Source organism: Dipodomys ordii, unplaced genomic scaffold, assembly GCF_000151885.1.
Source record: "Dipodomys ordii isolate 6190 unplaced genomic scaffold, Dord_2.0 Scaffold46, whole genome shotgun sequence".
Classification (NCBI taxonomy): Eukaryota; Metazoa; Chordata; class Mammalia; order Rodentia; family Heteromyidae; genus Dipodomys; species Dipodomys ordii.
Window position 1 is genome coordinate 759,238 of NW_012267262.1, and position 20,757 is coordinate 779,994.

Genomic DNA, 20,757 nt, shown 5'->3' on the forward strand with positions numbered 1-20,757 from the left:
GTGTGTGTGTGTGTGTGTGTGTGTGTGTGTTTGTGTGTTTGTGCCTTTGGGTGTGTGTGTGTGTGTGTGTGTGTGTGTGTGTGTGTTTGTGCCTGGGCGCTGTCCCTGAGCTCTTCAGCTCGAGGATAGCACTCTACCATTGAGCCACAGTGCCACTTCGGTTTTCGAGTGGTTTATTTGAGATAAGAGTCTCATGGATTTTCCTGCCCTGGCTGGCTTTGAACCATGATCCTCAGATCTCAGCCTCCTGAGTAACTAGGATTGTAGGCATGAGCCACCGCTGCCTAGCTTTTTTTTTTAAATGTGTGTGTGTGTGTGTGTGTGTGTTAATTTCCTATTGCAAAAAAAAAAATTCAGAGCCATACAAAGTACCATTGAAATATTTATTTACTGCCTCTCCCACCCCAAGGATCTTAAATTATAAAACATCTGTTGTAGGTAAAATTTTAAATAATTTCTTCCAAAGATTTCTTCTCACTTTGTAAAGCCTATGATCGCTTCTGAAGAGAAAGGCTGTTCAGCTACAAATGAGGCTGTTTGGGGAAAGCTCTCGTCTGCCGGATTACTTGGCAGTGTATTTGGCTGGTGAAGGTTGTGAGAAAGGGGTCACCTTTTCACTCTTTCTTTTCTACTTGATGTGTAAGGCCTCCAAATCCAATGCCTGTGGGGCCAAAATTTTTGGCGTAGCAAACTGAATGAGAATGGGAAAAAGAATTCATTGATTAGTACCATAATTTCTGGCCTTCTGCCTACACAACATCCTTTTACATATTAAAGGCAACCTTTTGATAAATATGTGCATAAATTAACTTAAATAAACACTTATCTTAGGTCTGCTAATAAAATTTTGTTTATACTTTTAAAATATATTATTATTATAATTACATAAGTCAGGTAATGAGTACATTTCTTTTTGGACAGTGTTACCCTTTACACTTTTTTACACTTTACCATTTCCCCAGACATTTTTCTCATTCAAGACTGTATAATCTGGTTCCAGGTCGTCTTCCCAGACCCCACCACTGCTTTCCTTCTGCTGCCTGGCTTCCTCCCTGCACTCCGGACACACAGACTTCTTGCATTTCCTAAAATATACTATGCTATCCCTGTTTAGAGATCACTGCTTCTTGTTTCTGGAGTGCCTCTTCCCACACTCATATCTGTCAAGCCCTGGAGGAACCATGTATTCTGTATTGTTGACTTTTTTTTTTTTTTTTTGTCAGTCATGGGCCTGAACTCTAGGGCTGGGCACTCTCCCTCAGCTCTTCAGCTCAAGGCCAGCACTCTACCACTTAAGCCATAGCACCACTTCCAGCTTTTTCTGCTTATGTGGTGCTGAGGAATCGAACCCAGGGCCTCATGAATTCAAGAAAAGCACTCTACCACCAAGCCACCTTCCCAGCCCCTACATTGTTCACTTTGAAATACAACGTTTACATGTTGATCTTCCTGCTGGCTGTTGCAAGATTTTAGGATTTATGGTTATGAATGCTGAGGACCCCCTATGTCGTCTTTCTACTTTCTGTCATATGGTGAGTTAGTTTCTACCCTGTTTCATCATAGGAAATGATTTGGCAAACTAGTTTTTTGAGACAGGGTGTCTCTATACAGCTAAGGAGGATCTAACGAGATCCTCTGCCATAGCCTCTTGATACCGAACCTCCATACTTATATTATTGATGCCCCTGAAATCCCCTTTCCGTTACTTCTGCTCTATACCATTGTATATATTTGGAGATTCTCTGGGGTTAAAAACACATTACCCTGGCCCTAGTGCATTTTTTTCCTTAACATTAGTAAAGAGCTGAGCCTTACTATCTATACATAGGAGGGATTATGGAGGCAACTAAGGGCAGAGGCACCAAATAGGAAGAAAACCAGTAAAGTCTCTGTGATTACTAAGTGATTGGCAACATCACAAACAAATGTCAGGAGGAAAGAAGATATATTTTGATAAACCCAAATACCACTATCTGTACTCAAATGGAGTAAGGATGTTGGGGTTTGCACAAGGGTCCTGGTGCTGCTATTTGTTTACTCTGAAACCTGTTCCAAGGCCTGAGGTAGGACATTATTTCTCACCCAGGCATCAGCTGCACTGAACCACTGAGCATCTTATCTACAAGCCAATGGTCCCCTCCCAGGTTTTCGATAGAGAAAACCAAGTGCTCTCTTTAATTCTCTTAGGCAGTTTTGTACCCTATCCTGAGAACCCAAACTTCACTCAGACTGACTAACTCCACTCCTGGACAATATAGGCCTCCAAGCACAGAGACAACTTCCCAAGGGCCCTTCCTGGCCCAAAAAAAATCTCAAGGAAGACAGAGCTACTCACCTTTGCAATAAAGCTCTCCATCTTTGTCAGTGACATTCGTAGACTCCAGACTCTTCCCACAGATGGCACAGCGGAAACAGGTCTTATGCCAAGGCTGAGGGGCACAAAAGAGTTGCATCTCAAGGAGGTAGCAGCCCTAACTCCTTTGTATACTGCTCTCCAGTATACAAAGGCATGCCGATTCTTAACCTTTCCCTTACTGAAGGGGATCCTTAAACAACTTTCTTGGGTTTGGAGAAAATGAGATACAATGAGCATTTCAAGTTGATTTATTGTGATTTTACAACTGTCGTTGTTTTTTCAGAAAACACAAAACTGGAAACATTACCTCAGGGTGAAAAGTTCCAAAAAACAAACTGGTTAAGAGAGGACTTGGGGAAAATGGATAATGTTTATATTGAATATGAAAGTAAGGGGAAAAGTGAAAAGCTAAGTATTTATCCCGGCTGACTTTGTTGTATGGTCACCTCCTACCTGCACATCTGCATGTCTGGTAGGCACAGCTTGGAGGTTCTCATGTCTGTAAAAGGCTTTTCTGCATGTGGAGAGATCTATGCTTTAAGTCAAACTTCTTTCATGGTTCCTCATTTAGAATTATCAGTATTTTCCTCTCCTTAGGTGCAACTCCTTTGGGAAATACCTTGGCTTTGTAGGATAGTGTATTTACTGTCTTTAATACTTGATGACTTTACTGAGACCCAGGACATTTGTAAGTGAGGATACCTCTCACTACTGTGAGGTGGTTGCTGTGTGATGGCTGCAATAGATTGAATGACACAGTGGTGACAGGTTTCCAGGGCTGATGCCTTTCTGTAAAGATTGTGGACACTGCTAGGGAGAGAGGGGGAGAGGAGTAAGGGGAGATTGTGTGCCTTTGTATCCCCAAGACCTACTAGTAACTCATTCTTGTTGCTGCAAACCACACCCATTCTAGCTTTCCAAGTGCACTGCTGGTGCACAATCACCACCTGGGATAGTGGATGAGGCTCTGTAGTACCTAAACAGGAAGGGGAATGAAAAGTCTGACCCTCCCCTACCCACAGTTCTTTTTTCCTTTTATTCCACTCAGCTGATCTGGTGTAGATGAAGAATCCCACCTTACCTTGCCACCTCCCATGACCTTCTCAGCAGCATAGACTGACTTTCCGCATCGAGGGCACTTCTCTGACTCTCCAAACTTGGCAGTGAACTTGGAAGGGTTGCTGGTGGTTGAGTGTGCTGGCTTTGGGGATCTGGTGGGAATAGGCAAACTAATGAATTGTAGCTCTTTCTTGGCACACTTCTCTACGCCTCTTTCTCCTAACCTGGAAAATGGATGTTTTTCGTGGGGCTTCCAAGAGGATTGAATGAGGCAAGTGAAACTATTGAGAACATTGCCTGCTTAGCCTGTACAAGCTAATAAATATTAGATATAATGGACTTAAATTTTCTGTTAGCTAGTGCTTTATGTTCATATATGTTCCTGTTATGGTCAGAAATACACACATTGTGTTGTTTTGCTGTGCTTGTTTAGACTTTTCTGTAATGTCTTGAAGTGTAGTTTATCTCAAGGGAGTTGTGAAAATCCCAGGGAAAATTGGATCTTGCTTGTTGGTGTTAATCAGTTCCTGGCATATCACAGTCCCCTGGGCTGTTTCATTCCTTATCACACAATTCAACTCCTTTTGCATCTAGAGGTCTCCTGTACACGTGAGAACAATGCCCAAAATTCTGCTTTTATATCTTTTGTTGTTTTCTTATAAACTATGTCACTTGTGCCTCACTACAACTTTAAGAAGAGGGCAGGGCTAGGTGGAAGAGAGCAAGGATCAGAGGTTTAACAAGTCCAGACAGTGCATAATTAGTCACTTTTGTTACTCTTTTCCTAAGGTTGGAAAGGAAATTTTAAATAATGTGACGCAGACAATATCGTTTGATAACGATCTACATCTGGGATGAAGTAAGGAGAGAAAAGGAGCTGTTCTCTCCTTGTAGTGAGAATCACATATCCTTCCACTTTTCCAGGCTCTATGGTGGGTTACTCTGCTGAAGGGACCTTTGTCTCTTCAGTGCCTTAACTGCTCTCTGGAGATATCCATAGGACTATTTCTCAATTGGGCTGAACCATTCTGGTTAGTCCCACCATAGAGCTGTCCAGTCTGCTGCCGCAGACTTTGCTCAGTTTGGACTGGAGTCAATGTGATCATCATGAAAGTGGACCCAAGGGAGCAGACTGGTGGATAGAGGTGGCCATTGTGATAGTATTGGGGGAAGTCAAGCACTATACAGGTGGCAGGCAGCCAGGGAGGTCCATAGAACAATCACTATTGATTGTTTACTCTTGAGGATCAGCCCATCCCCATGGACACCTCCACCTGTGATACAGACATTAGTCATCTTACAACCAAAGAGAAGAAATCTTTTGGTGACAAGCATGCAGAGAATAGCCATCACTGTCCTGCGATATTTATGTGATTTACACAGGAACTCTCAAAGGAGAAGAAAAAGACTCGGTGAGTTTTTACAAAGGTCAAACAATGGAACATCTGTAAATTCTGGGTTTTCTCTTGACATGCAGACCAAGAGCCATGGTATAAAGTAATTGCCCTTTAGAAAGGCAGATAATTTAAAAAGTCTTTGGAGAGATGACACATTGTTAGAACTTGGTCAGACTGAGTATTCCTATTGTTGGCAAGTCAACAATAGAGTCCATTCTCTCACTTCCAGAAAACGTTGCTATGGGAACAAAATGAACTGTCCTGATCATTGGAGATGCTAACCAGGGAGGGAGAAAGCATGGCAGTAACTCACTGTTGGAACTGCAGGCCGAGGTGCTCCCCTGTGTCGGTGCTGAGGCAGCCAGCACCTTGTCCATACCCGATCCCTTTGGGGCCATATCTGCGCCCATAGCAGACCTTGCAGTAGATTTCTGACTCATGAGCTGCCACTGTGGTGCTGTCAAGAGCCTTCCTGCAGGCCACTGCCAAGGAAAGGGAGAGTCAGGGAATTGGGGTTAAAGTCCTCTCCTTTCCTGTACCCACAGCGCCATGCTTAGAAGGCTGTAAGCCAAACATACAACTGTGGCTCCTGGCCACAACATCTGTCCTGAATCATAGACTCCAAGAGGTCTCAATTTTAGACATGAGGAAATTGGGGCACAGAGAAGGGAGAAATGACATGTTCAGTGTACCCAACGTGGAAAGGGCAGAGGGTGACATTAGAATCAAAGTGTGTCTTAGACCTGTTAATAGTCCCTGACTAAGGCACATCAGGGAAGTATCTGTGTGTGTGTGTGTGTGTGTGTGTGTGTGTGTGTGTGTGTGTGGTTGGAAGAATTCGGGGGCAGAGTGGAAAAGGAAATTACTTTTTCCCCTTCCATATAAGAACCAAGAATGAGCAGTTTCTATACTTATCATACTCTAAAATATTAAAGGATATTCAAGGAGACAATGGATGTTGAAAACAATTTGGGTCCAGTTCTGGAGACAAAGGGGCAGATCTGACCCAAAGGCCCTTTATTCCACTGGCTGCTGTATATTCCACAAGTAATAAGAGCAAATCCCCCACTTTTCCAAAGACAGGGTTAGAGGAAGACTTCTTTTTTTTCAAACTTGAAAGCGGAAAACACTTTTTTTTTTAACAGTATTTAGAGTCAAACCAAAGGCCATGCACACACTAGCCATTGAGCTAGTCCAAGGGAAAAAATACAACTTTTATAGATATTAATGAAAATATTAGTTATTTAATAAATTAGACAGGAACAGTTATTTCCTTGAAATGTTACTTGTTTCTAATCTCACTCAAGTTCAGGGAATGATTATGTTTAATTCTTTCTCTACAACTTCTCTGCCACAGTCACTTTTGGGATAGATGACCTAGATTTGCTGAGCAGCTCACCTTCACTTCCCTCTGGGGTATGCACTCTTCGAGAGGCAGCCCTCTTTTGTGTTTTGTCCCTGATTGGTAGCCATCACATAAAAAATTGTATCTCAATAAAAAGAACCTATTAGCATAATATGTATGAAGTTGTAAAATACATAGTTTCCTCAGTGTAACAATTCACTGTATTACTTTAGAACAATAATCCTTAAAATGTTGTTTATAGTAAGCCATTTGTTTACATGGATCTTCATTCAAGGCCAGTTAGCTATGTGCCTGTCATTCTAGCTATAGTAGGGAGGCATAAATTGAAGGGTCACATTTCAGTCAAGCCCAGCCAAGATGCAAGACTCCATCTGAAAAATTATCAAAGCAAAAAGGACTAGAGACATTGTTCAAGTGGCTGTTCAAGTAGCAAGATATCTGCCCACCTAGCATTATGCCTTCAGTTCAAATCTAACTATTACCAATAGTTTTTAGTGATACTTAGAATAGCAAAGTTGTATCCCCAGGAATAATAAATTGTGCATTAAATTTGTCTCTTTTTAAGCCAGTTCCATCAAGTGATCTCTTTAAGCAATCCATCATGGAATAAGGTTGTTGCAGGTTAAGAAGCCTTCCTCAAGGGATTTTTTTCTTTAAAAATTAACTTATTAAATTAAATAAGGGAGTAGAGGAAAACACAGATTATAACTAAGGTCAGATTAGCAAGGGGTTGATGGTTGTAGGACTTGGAATACAGACAGGGAAGTTTATACGAGTATATGTATGGTTACTGTATATGGGTTAAAATTATTTTTAACAAAAATGTTTTTAATGTAATTTAGAGAATCTCATAGCCTGAGAGAAATTATGAGGCTTTGAACAAAGGGCAAGTCTTGTGAATAATCATTTTTGGTAGAGAATGCCTCAATGGGCATAGAAAGTCTGTCTTGTTGCTGTCAGTAGCCACTCTTCACAACAACTGCTCACATATTTGTTGATGATCTAGACATTGAGTTTCCAGGAGGATGAGGCCTTAATATCCTCACAACATAGCAGAGAACCTGGGGCGAAAGTCAGTGCTCTGTAAACATTTGTTGAATTAATGAATAAGGAAAGGAACTGAATGTATGTATCACTGGAGATCAGTGATTTGTCCACTATTATTCAGCAATAAGTTGCAGAACCATAGCTAGCCTCAGATCCTTTGACTGCCTGTCAAGACAGCCTGTGCCCTGCATGCCCTAGTTGTGGCTGGTTCTGGCTTCTGACCAGCTTTTGTACACAAGCTATGCTATCTAATAGGATAGACACTAATCATATGTGTTGGAAATACAAAACGCATTACCTGATTTCAAACAGTACAAACATGAAAAGAATGTAGAATGTCTCATTAATAATTTATATCTAGCTGGGCATTGGTGGCTCACACCTGTAATCATAGCTACTCAGGAGGCAGAAATATGAGGATTCTCAAAGCCAGCCTGGGCAGGAAAACCTATGAGAGACTTATATCCAATTAGCCACTAGAAAACTGGAAGTGGCACTGTGGCTCAAAGTGGTAGAGTGCTAATCTTGAGCAAAAAGCTCAGAGATAGTGCCTAGGCCCTGAGTTCAAGCCCTATGATAATTTATATCTGATTGTACATTGAAGTCATATTTTAGTTATATTGAGTTAAAGTGTTTCATAATTTTTACTTGGGGTTTTTGGCATATTTTTAAAACTAGTTACTATAACATCTAAATTTATATATGTGGCTTATGACATATTTCAGATAGTGCTGGGTGGAAGATTAGCTTGAAGACTAATTATAGAGATTTACTAAAAGTTAGGAGAATACTGGTAGGAAACACTGACTCTCTGAATTCTATTTCCAACTACTAGAAGCTTCCAGTAACTAGGTAAATCTTGTAAAGATAATGTAGAAAAGTGTACTCCTCTCTGGCACCTTTATTTTTTTGTTGTTGTTGTAGATGGTGGTGGTGGTTGTGGAGCTTGAACTCGGGGTCTGAGAACAGTCCCTGAGCCTCTTTGAGCTCAAGCCTAGTGCTTACCACTTGAGCCACAGCACTACTTCTGGTTTTTGAGTGGTTAATTGGAGATAAAAGTCTCACAGGGACTTTTCTGCCTGGGCTGGCTTTGGACAACAATCCTCAGAGTAGCTAGGATTATAGGTGTGAGCCACCAGCACCCAGCTCTCAAGCACCTTTCTATCCACCACTTCAGCTCCCCATCCCACCTACAAGTTGGATTTAAAGGGATGTATAAGCCAGGTGTCTGTGCTTCACACCTGTAATCCTAGCTACTCAGGAGGCTGAGATCTGAGGATTGCAGTTCAAAGCCAGCCCAAGCAGGAAAGTCTGTGAGACTCTTATCTCCAGTAAACCACTAGAAAACCGGAAGTGGTGCTGTTGCTCAATCAGTAGAGTGCTCGCCTTGAGCTGAAGAGTGCAGGGACAGCGCCCAAGCCCAGAGTTCAAGCCCCACAACCGACCAAAAAAAACCCCAAACTGTCTACATGGGCTGGAAAGGTGGCGGGGGGGGGGGGGGAATATATAGCCAGGCTCCAGTGCCTCACACTGGAAATCTTAGCTGCCTGTGAGGATGAGATAGGAGGATTGCAGTTTCAGGCCTTCAAACCTCCATCTCAACAAGCTAGGGTTGTTGGTATTACCTGTCATCCTAGCTTGGATATTAAGCCTAAAATAGGCACATCAAAGTTGAAACATGAACTAGATGGAAAGAAAGACCCTGTCTTAAAAATAACTAGTTCAGAAAAGGACCATTGGCAGAGCTTAACAGTAGAATTCCTGCTTAGCAAGTATGAAACCCTGATTTCAAACCTCAGTACCATTTAAAAAAAGAAAAGAAAAGTATATCATCAGTGATTCAAATCCCTCTACCATAGATCCATTGAACTGGATAGATCTATGTTATGGAATAACTCAAGGTAATTGTAATAGTAAATAATAAAGATGAATATGAGTGATACATAAGACAGCTTTAAAAGTAATTACTCAGGCTGGGTGCTGGTGGCTCATGCTTATAATCCTAGTTACTCAACAGACTGAAAATTTAGGATTACAGTTCAAAGCCACCCTGGGCAGAAAAGTCTGTGAAACTTTTATCTCAAATTAACCACCAAAAAGCAGGAAGTAAAGCTGCAGTTCAAATGGTAGAGTGCTAATCTTCAGCAAAAATATTAAGGGACAGCAACAAGGCTCTGACCAACACACACACACACACACACACACAAACACACACACACACACACACACACACACACCTCATCATTAAAACCCAGAACATCAATAAGTCTGCCAACTCAATCATTGGGAATAGTCTCCCTTTTCTTCTATAATAATTGTTTGCTGTGGGAGCTAAGATATCACGAGACTAACCACAGCTGAAAAATGATACTATTTCTGGCATCATAAAGGATGGAGTATCTACTTGTTCTAATAGTTGGAGATCAGCCCTGTTTAAAACCTTTTGGAGCTCTGTGGGCATTTTGCAATCCCTAGACTGGGGCGTAGTGATTAGGGGAAGTCTAGATAAGGACAGGACCTGCTAAATTTGCAGCAAAGCTAGTCCTTGAGTCAAACCTACAAGAGGCAAGCTGAGAAGGAATGTGGCCATTTTAAAGCCATGGCCAGTTTTCCTAGCAAACTGTAGAATGCTGTCATGTCAAAGGTCTCTGGATTAGAAGTCTGAATGTCCAGGAGCTGTTCCTGGTTCTGCTGCAGATGCATACAATCTGGGTGTAGAAATGAGAAATGGCTTGTCTGCAGTTACATGCCAGACTATCAGGTAGTTCACAGTGTCTCAAAGTCCAACCTCATAACCACCCTCACCCCGCCCCCACCACCACCACATACAGTTTTTTTTGACATTTGTAAATCTGTGTCTGGTAGTTGAAAGGGAAGATTTTCTTCATGAAGTTCTAGTGTCCAGGTCCTGAATGTATGAAATGGCACGTGTTGTCCCTGACAGACATAGATTCTTTTCTTAAGAAAGACCAGTTACAGCTGGCTAGAGTGACAGCTTGTCAGTAGAGACAGTACAGCAAGCCAAATCCTCTATTAGTTTCAGATAACTACTGCCTTTCTCTGCCAAGTTTTGATATTTTGTAAATGTCACCACTACCGTGCCAAAGTTTTCACCACAGAGGCAGAAGTAGACCAGCTTCTCTTGACTTTGGGCTGGATGAGTGATTGGAGAAAAGGTGCTCAGGTGAACATGGCTCCTTCTTTAGGTGGAGCTCAAAGATGGTATTTCTCACAAGTGCCCTGGCCATGCCTAGGTATACAGACCACACATGAGAACCCTATGTCAGAACTTTGAAAAAGCCTCTAGTCCCCGCATTTGCCTAACTCACTGCAGTGAAAGCAGGTCTTGTGGAAGCTCCTCCCATTGCACTGGATTTCTTCTGCATGGTAGACGGTCTTTTCACAGGCTCCGCATTTTGCTCCTCCACCCAAGTTTGGCATCTTGAAGACTCTTGGACCAAGACAAAGTCTAAGAGGATATAAAACAAATACCCTAAATTTAGGTGATCTTTAGTGAAGTAGTATCTTGATGTTATCTGAGAACCAGGACCCAGCCCATTTTTGTTTTTTCTTTGGTACTTCATTCATTCATTCAGAAAGCAGCTACCATGTGCAACTAGCTCAAGCACTCCAGTGGTTTTATGTGGTTACTTTATTGAGTAGACTGTCTTTCTGCTTCTGTTACATTTCAATAGTATCTTCCCTTATGTACCTTACAGGTTTCCAGTAGCAAATAGATGGCTAAATTTTTTGTATATAAAAATCTATGTAAGTATTTTTTAATCTAAGATTTAAAATTTAACCCACTAAAAGTGGGAGTTACCTCTCAAAATGGCATTATCTTCCTATCTAATGAAGTATTTCCCAAGTCATCTTACCTCTTGCTAAAATACAAATTCTGTCTTTGTAGCTGTGGAAACAGGCCATGTTATTAGTTTTTATAGTGGACTATCCTTACAATAGCAAGGTATTTATCTTGCTGGTAAAAATATATAATGCATTGTATTTCCAGTTCAGATACATTGCTTATATCTGTCCACCCTATGTACATTGTAGCTCTCTATGAAGATATCATAAGGAATCTCAATGAAAGCTGTTGATGATAAGGAGCTAGGGAGCAGGTAAAAAGAAAGCAATAGAGAAGTCTATTCTGATCAAAATGTAATATATGCATGTCTAAATATTATGGTATAATACCCCTTTATACAATTACTCTCCCAAAAAGGAATTGAATGACAAGTAGAACAGGCTTTATTGTAAGGATTAGGTACTAGTGAAAGGGAAAGAACTAATGAAAAACGTGAATGGGAATGAATATGGCTGGAGTAGTTTATTTGTATTAAAGTAGAACAAAAAAGCCTATTGAAATTGCTTTAGATGTGGGGAGGAAGGGAAACTGACAGAGGGGGTGAGATTAATAGGGATACATTGTATGCATGTGTAGAAATGTCATAATGAAATCTCCCTTAGAATTCATGTATAAAAAAATAGAGTAAAGCCCTATGGGGGAAAAAAAGAATAAAGCTCATGCCAGTGGCTCATACCTGTAATTCTGTAAACCTGAGAATTAGGGAATCAGTATTTGAAACCAGCCCAGGAAGGAAATTCTGTGATACTCATTACCAGTTAATGACAAAAACACCAAAAAGCAGTAGAGCATAAGCCTTGAGCAAAGGACAGCTAAGGACAGCACCCAGGGCCTGAGTTCAAAATCCCAGTACTAGCACTAAAAACAAACACACACACATACACACACACACAAAAACAAATCAGTACTATGCCACATCAGTACTCTGGAAACATACTTGGTGAAGTCATTCCTGATGTGTCAGGACTAAATACATAGCTTCTTTTCGTCTTCCCACTTATATACTGAAGGGAGTCAAGTTTTTCCTTGCTTTTTCCAGAGTGTTATGCAAGGGCCAAGTGACATACTATACAGGTAGGGACTTGAGTTTGCTGCAGATGTTGGTCCTGCTGTGTCACCCCCACCCATGGAGAGAACTTTCTGCTGACAAGATACTGATGCTTATGACTACAACCCTAGGCCACCATTGTCTTTTCATAAGAAATTTTTTCTTTCTTTCTTTCTTTTTGTGGTCAGTCATAGAGCTTGAACTCAGGGCCTGGGCACCGTCCCTCAGCTCTTTTACTCAAGGCTAGCTCTCTACCACTTTGAGCCACAGCTCTACTTACAGTTTTTGGTGGTTAATTGGAGATAAGAGTCTCACAGACTTTCCTTTCTGGTCTGGCTTTAAACCACAATCCTCAAATGTCAGCCTCCTGAGTGACCCGGATTAGAGGCGTGAACCACCAGCATCCAGCTTCACCAAAATTTTATGGGAGCTATTACCCAAAGATGAGGATTTAAAAAATAATAATTTACATGTATTTTTAACTATGAGTCCAAACTTTCTGTCTCCTAAAACTAATATAAGCCGTTAATATCCAGTGAAAATTTTAAAATCCTGCCAGCTACACTGGGGACTCAGTTTTCATTGGAATCTTTTGGTTTCTAAGAAGCCACTGGCTGTGTCATCTTTCATTGACACCGAGCACTTTCAAGCATTCTGAATGGCTGCTTCTGACCTTTTCTTTTCTTTTCTGGGAAACTAGTCACCTTCATATAAGAGTTAGTGATTAACACTAAGCCCTCCTGGGTCAGCTGCTCCAGATTGTGTCTCACAGGCTCATAACAAAGACCATTTTTGCTAAGAATTGAAAAGTAAATAGCAAACAGACCATTGAACTTGACCCTAGGACTGAAGAGAAAGTCACTATCAAATATCCCTCCACAGAGCCTTTCCCCTTAGAAGATCTGAGGCCAGCTATGAACATACTTCCTCTTTTGGCTCTTCTGTTTATTGTAAAAGTTTAGAAAAAAATTCAAGAGATAAAAAGGAAACATACTCAGTTTCCTATGTTTCTAAAGTTTGTTCTATGGTTTGGTTGAATTGAAAACCCAAATGTAATCAAGCCTGATTAATTCATTTGTTCACTCATTCATGTGTTCATTCATTCACCATACATTTACTACCTGCCTATCAGATATGTGCCATGTATTCATTAGGTTCTCAGTTACAGATCAAGAAAGGAGGAACTTATAAAGATGGATAATTTGGGGCTGGGAAGGTGGCTCAGTAGTAGAGCACTTGCCTTGCATGCTTGAGGCCCTGGGTTCAATTCCTCAGCACCACATAAGCAAAAAGAAAAAAGCCGGAAGTGGCTCTGTGGCTCAAGTGGTAGAGTGATAACCTTGAGCTGAAGAGCTGAGGGACAACGCCCAGGCCCAGAGTTCAGGCCCCATGACCGGATCCCCCCCCCAAAAAAAGATGGATAATTTGTGTTCTCTGGCATTGAGAAAACCATATTCTAGTTGGAAAGGATAAGCCAGTACTTAAAGAACTTAAAGAAGAATTTGGGAAAAATTTTGCGAGAACTTAATCAGGGAAGGGCACTTAATTAGAGAGTCACAGAAGAGATCACAGTCAAAGTTTTGAAGGGTGGATAGGAGTTTAGCAGATAAAGGAGGGAAGAAAATGTCAGGCAGAAAACAAAGCAGAAAGTCATAGAAACAGAATATATACAAAAATACCCTGCATAGCTTATTTTAGACTATTTAAACTATAAACTCTTAGGATTGGGATAGATTCTTAAGATTGTCTGACTCCTTTATTTATAACCACAGCATGGCACAAGAAGTAATCATTTAGTTATTTTGTTGGCTACTTTTTTCTCTTAGATCTGTCCTTCTTTCATGAAAGAAAGTACATTTTCTAGGAAACAGTCAAATTTTGTTAACATTCATTCTGATCCCCGAAGTTTCAACATAGTAATAATATAAAATACAAGAGAAATGTAATATGTATCATCCAGGAGCATCACAGCGATACTTGTGAAATTAATGATGTAGAAATTTTCCATAAAAACAACCCTAGGTCAAATTTCTCATTTCAAATTTTCAGTGATTTAATTGGCATATCCTGCAAGTTGATGGAAGGCCATTACATGATTTCTTGGGGAAACGTGTGTGTGTGTGTGTGTGTGTGTGTGTGTGTGTGTGTGTGTGTTGGTGGGGGGGGGGGTGGGGGGGGGTGGGTGGGCATGCACCTACTTTAAAAAATGAGGATAAGATTACAGATAATACCTTCCTTCCTTGTAGGCTAATGTATATTAACGCAGCTGGTTTTTTAAGTGTTCATATATATCTGACATACATCAGGAAGTAAAACTCAAAATAGAAATCCATAAGTAGTCAATTAACAGTTGCTCGGTTTCATTTCTGAAGAAGGGAATGTAGCAATGGAGGATAAAATACAGAAAATGCCTTTGCTTTCTTTTAGTATACTCAGGCCCAAAGGTAGAGGACATTTTGAAGTATCATGATTCTAGACACAGATTCTAATTGTGACTTTATGACTTTGAACTTGAATGAAAACATAATAACATTACCTCATGCATAGGACCATTTTGAAGGACATGGAAATATGATTAAATTTAAAACAGTATTGAGAAGCTGTACAAAAGCAAAGGATAGTTATTGTCTTTATTTCAGATTATTCTAACAGCACCAATGTGCTAATTATGTTCTTATGATTGAAAATCAACTTTAGATTCTGGCTTACAGACAGACTTTTCAGCCTCTGAATTGCTTTGGAATTCCTGTGTCTCAACACTCTCCTAGCCAGGTTCAGGATGAGTATTTGTCCGGGCACAGTACCAAAAGATGGGCCATTTGTTTATCAGGGTTGCCTGGAACTGGTAAGGGTCATTAAAGGTAGAACACTAAATATAGCCTTCCTCGTCATTCAGTCCCATTTATCACCTGGGTCATAATCTCCATCACACCACCTGGCATTACACTCTGGGCCAGTTTGTGAGATGGCTGTGTTATCACAGATAAGTCATGGCTCAAGATTGAAGAGGGAGACAATCAGGAATTTATGGTGATGATAAAACCCAGATCCCATTGACAGACTACCTTGAGTAGACTTCTTAACAAATAATGCTGGAAAGAGAATTATTACATGGGAATGTGCTATACTAGGTGGGTAGGATCAGATGCAGGTACAAGTTCTAGTTTCTTTTTGTCTCTTCAAAGGGATGTGATCTAGGAAAACTTTTCAACCTCTTTGAACTGTAAGATCCTCTTACTATTTCATTATTTCTGGGAGACTTGTTTCAGTTCAAGTGCTATCAAATCACCTTGTAAACTGTATAGTACTCTAACATTTAAGACCTAGTTTTGTCACATTCTACATTATCATGTACCAATCTGAACTTTAAAAAATAGTAATCCAACTACATATCTTGGGTACATTTTTCTAATCTTTATTTCTCCTTCCTTCCCCCTCCATTCTTCCTTCCTTCCTTTCTTCCCTCTCCTTGTCCTTCTACATCTCCTTCTTCATCTTCCTCATTCAGTTAGAAAACCAAAAGATGATGATATAGAACAGAAGTAAATTTGGCACATATATTGGTCACTTAGTGATACACTTTCTTCTTTGTGGGATTCACTAAAGAACATTGGAGGGAATTTTAGTCCAAGACTTCCAGCAGAGACCTCCAGAAAAATGCTACAATATCTTCAGCTCAGTGCTTGATTCAATTGGTCATGATACTAGTTGCCTGATTCCATATGATGTGTTAAATTGCACTATTTAAGACAAAGATCTTGGATCATAAAAACATATGCCTGGAGTCTCAGTGATGATTATGATCATCACAAACATGCTCCTGTTAGCACTGAAACAAATAAGTCTGGAACATAGGACGAAGCATTATGATGGATCTCAATCTTCATGGCAACCCTTCAAGGTAGGTGCTATTGAAATACTCTTTTTCCCTGAGTCTATGGAAATAGACTCAGGGAAATTATATCCTCTATCCTACCTCACATGATTGGAATGAGTCACACTGATTGGAACATAAATGTCATACTGATAATAGCTATTACTTACTCTTTACTGTACATAATTTGTATTACATATATTATCTTTAATACAACAGACCTGGACAGAAAAATTGTTTAATCCCCATTTTTGCAGAGGAGAAAACTGAATGGAGAGCTTAGGTAGTTGTCCAGAATCACACAACTAGTAAGTACGGGAGCTGCACTTCAAATCTGGTTGATTCAATTCACAAGCTGCTGCTTACAGCATACTGGACAGGGGATAAGTGCCAGCATTTCCATTAGCCAGATTTCCCAGTTGATGTGAACTGATATCTGACAGATGTCTTCTGACAGATGCCTTCTCTCTATGAGACACAGAGAATATTTGTAGTGGAGTTACAGGGACGAACAGGGAGTTTGATTCAGTAGTGTAAAGAACTTCCTGAGTCAGTGTTCTTCAGACATGGCAAGGATTCCTTTGGGGTTGGAAAGTTTTCACTCACTATTGGTTTTTACTTTCTCTGTGATGGTGACCACCAACCAAGTGGCTATAATTGCAGTGAAGCTACTTCAAGTCCTTCAAGTCCTAAGACAGAGTTGAGATCTGAACAGTGATTACAGTCTAACCCCAGTAGAAATGCTGTCCAATGATGTCCCCTGCCAAACAATTTCCTTTCTTAATTCAGGTAAGGAAGATAGCCCAGTGCAGTGAAAAGCACTGGTTTGGGAAAGAATCAAGCCAGAGTTCAAAACGCTAACTGTTGTTGGACTCTGGGTAAATTGCTTGACTTCTTAAGCCTGATACTCATGTATATGAAAGTAAAATGAAGGGGCTTGTTCAGGAAGACTGTTTTCAGGTTGAATAAGATAGTAACAGCTAAAATACTAGGCATAAATGCTTATTATGCCACTGGGGCTGGGATACAATAATATCAGTTACTTCATTATTACCACTGGTGTACTTGTTATTTTACTTATTTTCTTAAAATAAGCAAATCTCTGCCCCGCTTCTTTGCTGCTTATTAGACTGTGAACCAACAGTTTCTTAGCCTTCATAGTACCAAGGAAGTAGGTACCAGCCTTCAGTAACCAAGCCAGGAAGGCTGTTGAATCCCTCTGGTTTGATCTGGGTGCCTATGCCATTGACTGTGTGCCAGGAAAGGTTTTAAATCTTTGTCCCAGAATAACCCTGCCTCTCTTTAGCAGATGAGGCTAAGCTCACCTTTAGGTCATCTGGACCTGGAAGGGAATCTTCAAGCTCATGCAGTGTCCTTCAGGTGTAGGGGAATACTATTTATCACTGGTATAGCAATCTCAAGGTCAGTGGCTTTCTTCTATGCTTAGGATCCTTATGTATATGAAATCTTCCAGGCACTGGTCCTGTCATAATGCCTGGGAAGCACACATTGTTTATTCCTAGCATGGAAATAATCCCAAGTGTTGGCTCTTAGGCAAAGTAGATATAACTATTAGACTAAAGCTGTACCATCTGGTCACATTACCCCTTTCCTGATATTATCTCTGAAGGCTTGCCAACTTTTACTCTCTGAAACTCATTCTTGGTTCTGTTGACCTTCACACTTTAAAGATCACATTGTACCCTAATGTATCCTGGCTGCTGTTTTCTAGACATGTGATCCTGGTGAGCTTCAATCTATTCTCCTAGATAATGACTTTTTCAGGACTTCTGGTGATGGCTTAATAGACTAATACTTGTTCTGAGACTGCCTAGGGCTGTTCACAATCATAGATCCTAATCAACACTACCAGGATAAGGTGGGCTGTGAGGCTCAAAAAAAAGATTTCCTTCCATCCTTCATAGCCCTTGAGACAATGCTACCTTACTTTCTTTGTTTCTTCTCTGAGATGAATTCCTACAGTTTTTACCTTTGCAAGCATCACATTTCTCTTTGATTATAAAACCCAGCCCTCAACACAGTTTTCCCAGACATCTAAGCATCATGCTTGTGACAGCAAGATTACCTGTCTAATATTATATTTCCTGTGCATTATATTCTTATGCCAATGGCCTTGTTCTCATACAATGAATTAAACATCTTGTAACTCCTGGTCAGCTTGTTACCAACTGTGACCTCTGGCTTTTTATCATGACTCTTACACTTCACAAGAAATCTTTAGCCCAGCAAGTGTGGACCTGTGCCTTTTCAAAAAGGCCTGGATATTTTCAGTTTTATTTAAGCATCCCTAATGAGTTTGCTATATTTTTGTCTTACTCAGTTCTCAAAAATCCCTTCAGGCCCCCACTGGTATATGTCCTGTTGTCACTGTACTTGATTTTGGTACCCTGCATCTTGTATATACATTTATCTAATCTGGGGAGGGGAAAGGAAATAAGAAAATTTGCTGAAACAGGGACACAGGATGACTGATTGCAGCAATGATAGTCACAAGACACTATGTTGGAAACGAACTTTACAACTTCTGGAGGGGGGAGGAGTCAGAGAGGTGGGGAAGGGAAGGGATAGTAGGAGAAAAACAAAGGAGGGGGTAACAATGTTCGACAAGAAATGCACACATTACCTTACGTGTGTAATTGTAACCCCTCTGTACAGCATCTTTACAATATAATTTTTAAAGTATGTACTTATTACCTGACTTATGGAACTATAACCCCTCCATAAATTACTCTTACAATAAAATTTTTTAAATTTAAAAACAATTCCTTCCAGGTAAGTGGCTTTACCTTAATTTTACTGTTCAGAAAACAGAAACAGAAGCTAAGTGATATTCAGAGCTAGCATTTGAACTGATTCTATGATGGATGCTTGTTTTCTTCAAATTCCCTGAATTTCTGAATTTCTGCTCTAAGATTCTGTTTCTCCTGCTTCTAAGAAGATCATCATTATTTTCCTGCTGAACACTGCTGTTTTCCTTCCCTCTCTCCTCCTTTCCCTTCTCTTTTACCCTCTCCCACCCTCTATCCCGTCCTCCGCTGTCTCTGATGGATATGTTTGTCTAGGCCACAGAGCACCTGTCTGTCCAGACAGGAGCAGGCACAAAGCTATGGGGTCAGCTTCACCACCTGCTTAACAGCTTGAGGCTCATTGTCACTGACCACAAATGGCTAGGTTGTTCAGAAAAGAACTAAAGCCAAGTCCAGAGAATAAAATCCCCCACTTTATCTGAGTCCTAAAGCAGTTTTAAACATAATGTGATGAATTGGATATACTGCTCTGTATTGAGAATCAGTTTCTAAAGTGCACTGAGGACACAGGCTATCCCCATTTCCCTATCCTTCTCACTGTTCATGTTCAACCTTTCCTGCATGGTGCTTCCTGTACTTGCCCCAGCCCTGAACAGTAAATGGTCCACTCCTGCTGATAAAGTTACCTTGCACTGTGCTGCAATTCAACGCTCAGATTCTTCTTAGAGAAGTCACCACTTGGCTCAGAGAAGGAGCAGAAATTAGAAGTGAATGCTTTGATCTTTCAGTAGCATTTCTACTCAGGCCAATACGCAAAACTACTCCTCATTCTCAATTACACTTCTCCATGTTATTCACTTGATATTAAAAATAAATCTTTGAAATCTAAAGGAAACACTGGGAATCTCCCCTTGCCTCTAGCTGGGAATTAGTCTCCTATTAAATAAGATCTTTTAATGGGTTTCACCATAGTAATGTCTTTTTTAATGAACAGTTTTGATTAATATTAAATGATTAAAAGCAAGGCGGTTACTGAACATCATTGTGATATAGTATCTATTTTAAACCTAGTCCAAAATCCTAGTCATGCACTCATATCTTTTGAATAGCAGAATTCCTTGTATTTTGAGCCTGGAAAGCTGTCTTTTATGATACTGCATCTATTACAATTGTGTGAAACTATATAGTACTTTACAGTTTAGAAAATACCACCACATTCACATCAGCCCCCCAAGGAGAGTAGACTACAATTCTAAAGGCAGGACCTTTCCTAAAGTTCTTCATTTAGTAGGATGATGTGGGTCTTATATTAGAGTTCAGGTCTGTTGACTTCTGGTCCAATGAACTCTGATTATTTCCTTATGCTTTCCTGCCGTCATCCCAACTATAACATAGGAAACATTTCACCATGAAAATGGTTCTAGACCAAAAATAATTCCTAAATAATTTCTCTCTCTGTGAAGTTCCCTTGACTACCGCTTACTGTTTATCAGTGCTGGAGATCAAACTCAGAGCCACGTACATGTTAAGTAAGTACTTGGCCAAAGTTCCTGAATCTCCAAATATTAATCATGATTTTAGGAACGTTAAATAACTGCTCGATGCATGAGAGCATCAAATGTAACTTAAGCTTTTTCACATTTAATAAGCGTGGGTGTTGGTTCTTGGATGTGAAATACATTGTCACTGATTTGAACCCTGTAGCCACCCAGCTGCCCACCCATGGACTAAATGCCCAATTCCCTCCACTTACCTGCTTCTATAGTCGTTGATGGTTCAACTGAATAATAGGGTCTCTTGTCCTCTTTAAATATATGAAGGCTGTCACCAGCCTTGGCCTGTGAGGGAAGGGCAGAAAGGAGGCTGGGGGGTGAGGGGGTGGGGAGCGTGAATAAGACGTGAGTAACACAACTGCTATCAGAGGCTGAAAATAGCCTGTGACCAAAGCCCTGAGTTTTGTTCCTCCAACGCCAG

The 20,757-nt window shown here is 40.4% G+C and overlaps 1 protein-coding gene across 2 annotated transcripts; it reads right to left on the reverse strand.

The window, feature by feature from the left end:
* Nucleotides 1-352: 352 nt before the first annotated feature.
* Nucleotides 353-20,635, reverse strand: Csrp3 (cysteine and glycine-rich protein 3 (cardiac LIM protein)). Of its 2 annotated transcripts, XM_013019586.1 has the most exons (6): nucleotides 20,537-20,635; nucleotides 10,555-10,694; nucleotides 5,126-5,294; nucleotides 3,438-3,567; nucleotides 2,336-2,429; nucleotides 373-691 (listed from the first exon to the last, which is right to left on the reverse strand). In XM_013019586.1, the coding sequence occupies exons 2-6, from the start codon at nucleotides 10,664-10,666 to the stop codon at nucleotides 615-617; spliced, it is 582 nt and encodes a 193-aa protein (XP_012875040.1). In that variant the 5' UTR covers nucleotides 10,667-10,694; nucleotides 20,537-20,635; the 3' UTR covers nucleotides 373-614. The 2 variants fall into 2 exon arrangements, with proteins under 2 accessions (XP_012875041.1, XP_012875040.1); XM_013019587.1 differs by lacking the exon at nucleotides 20,537-20,635 and having other exon boundaries at nucleotides 353-691; nucleotides 5,138-5,294; nucleotides 10,555-10,666.
* Between the last annotated feature and the right edge of the window lie 122 nt (nucleotides 20,636-20,757).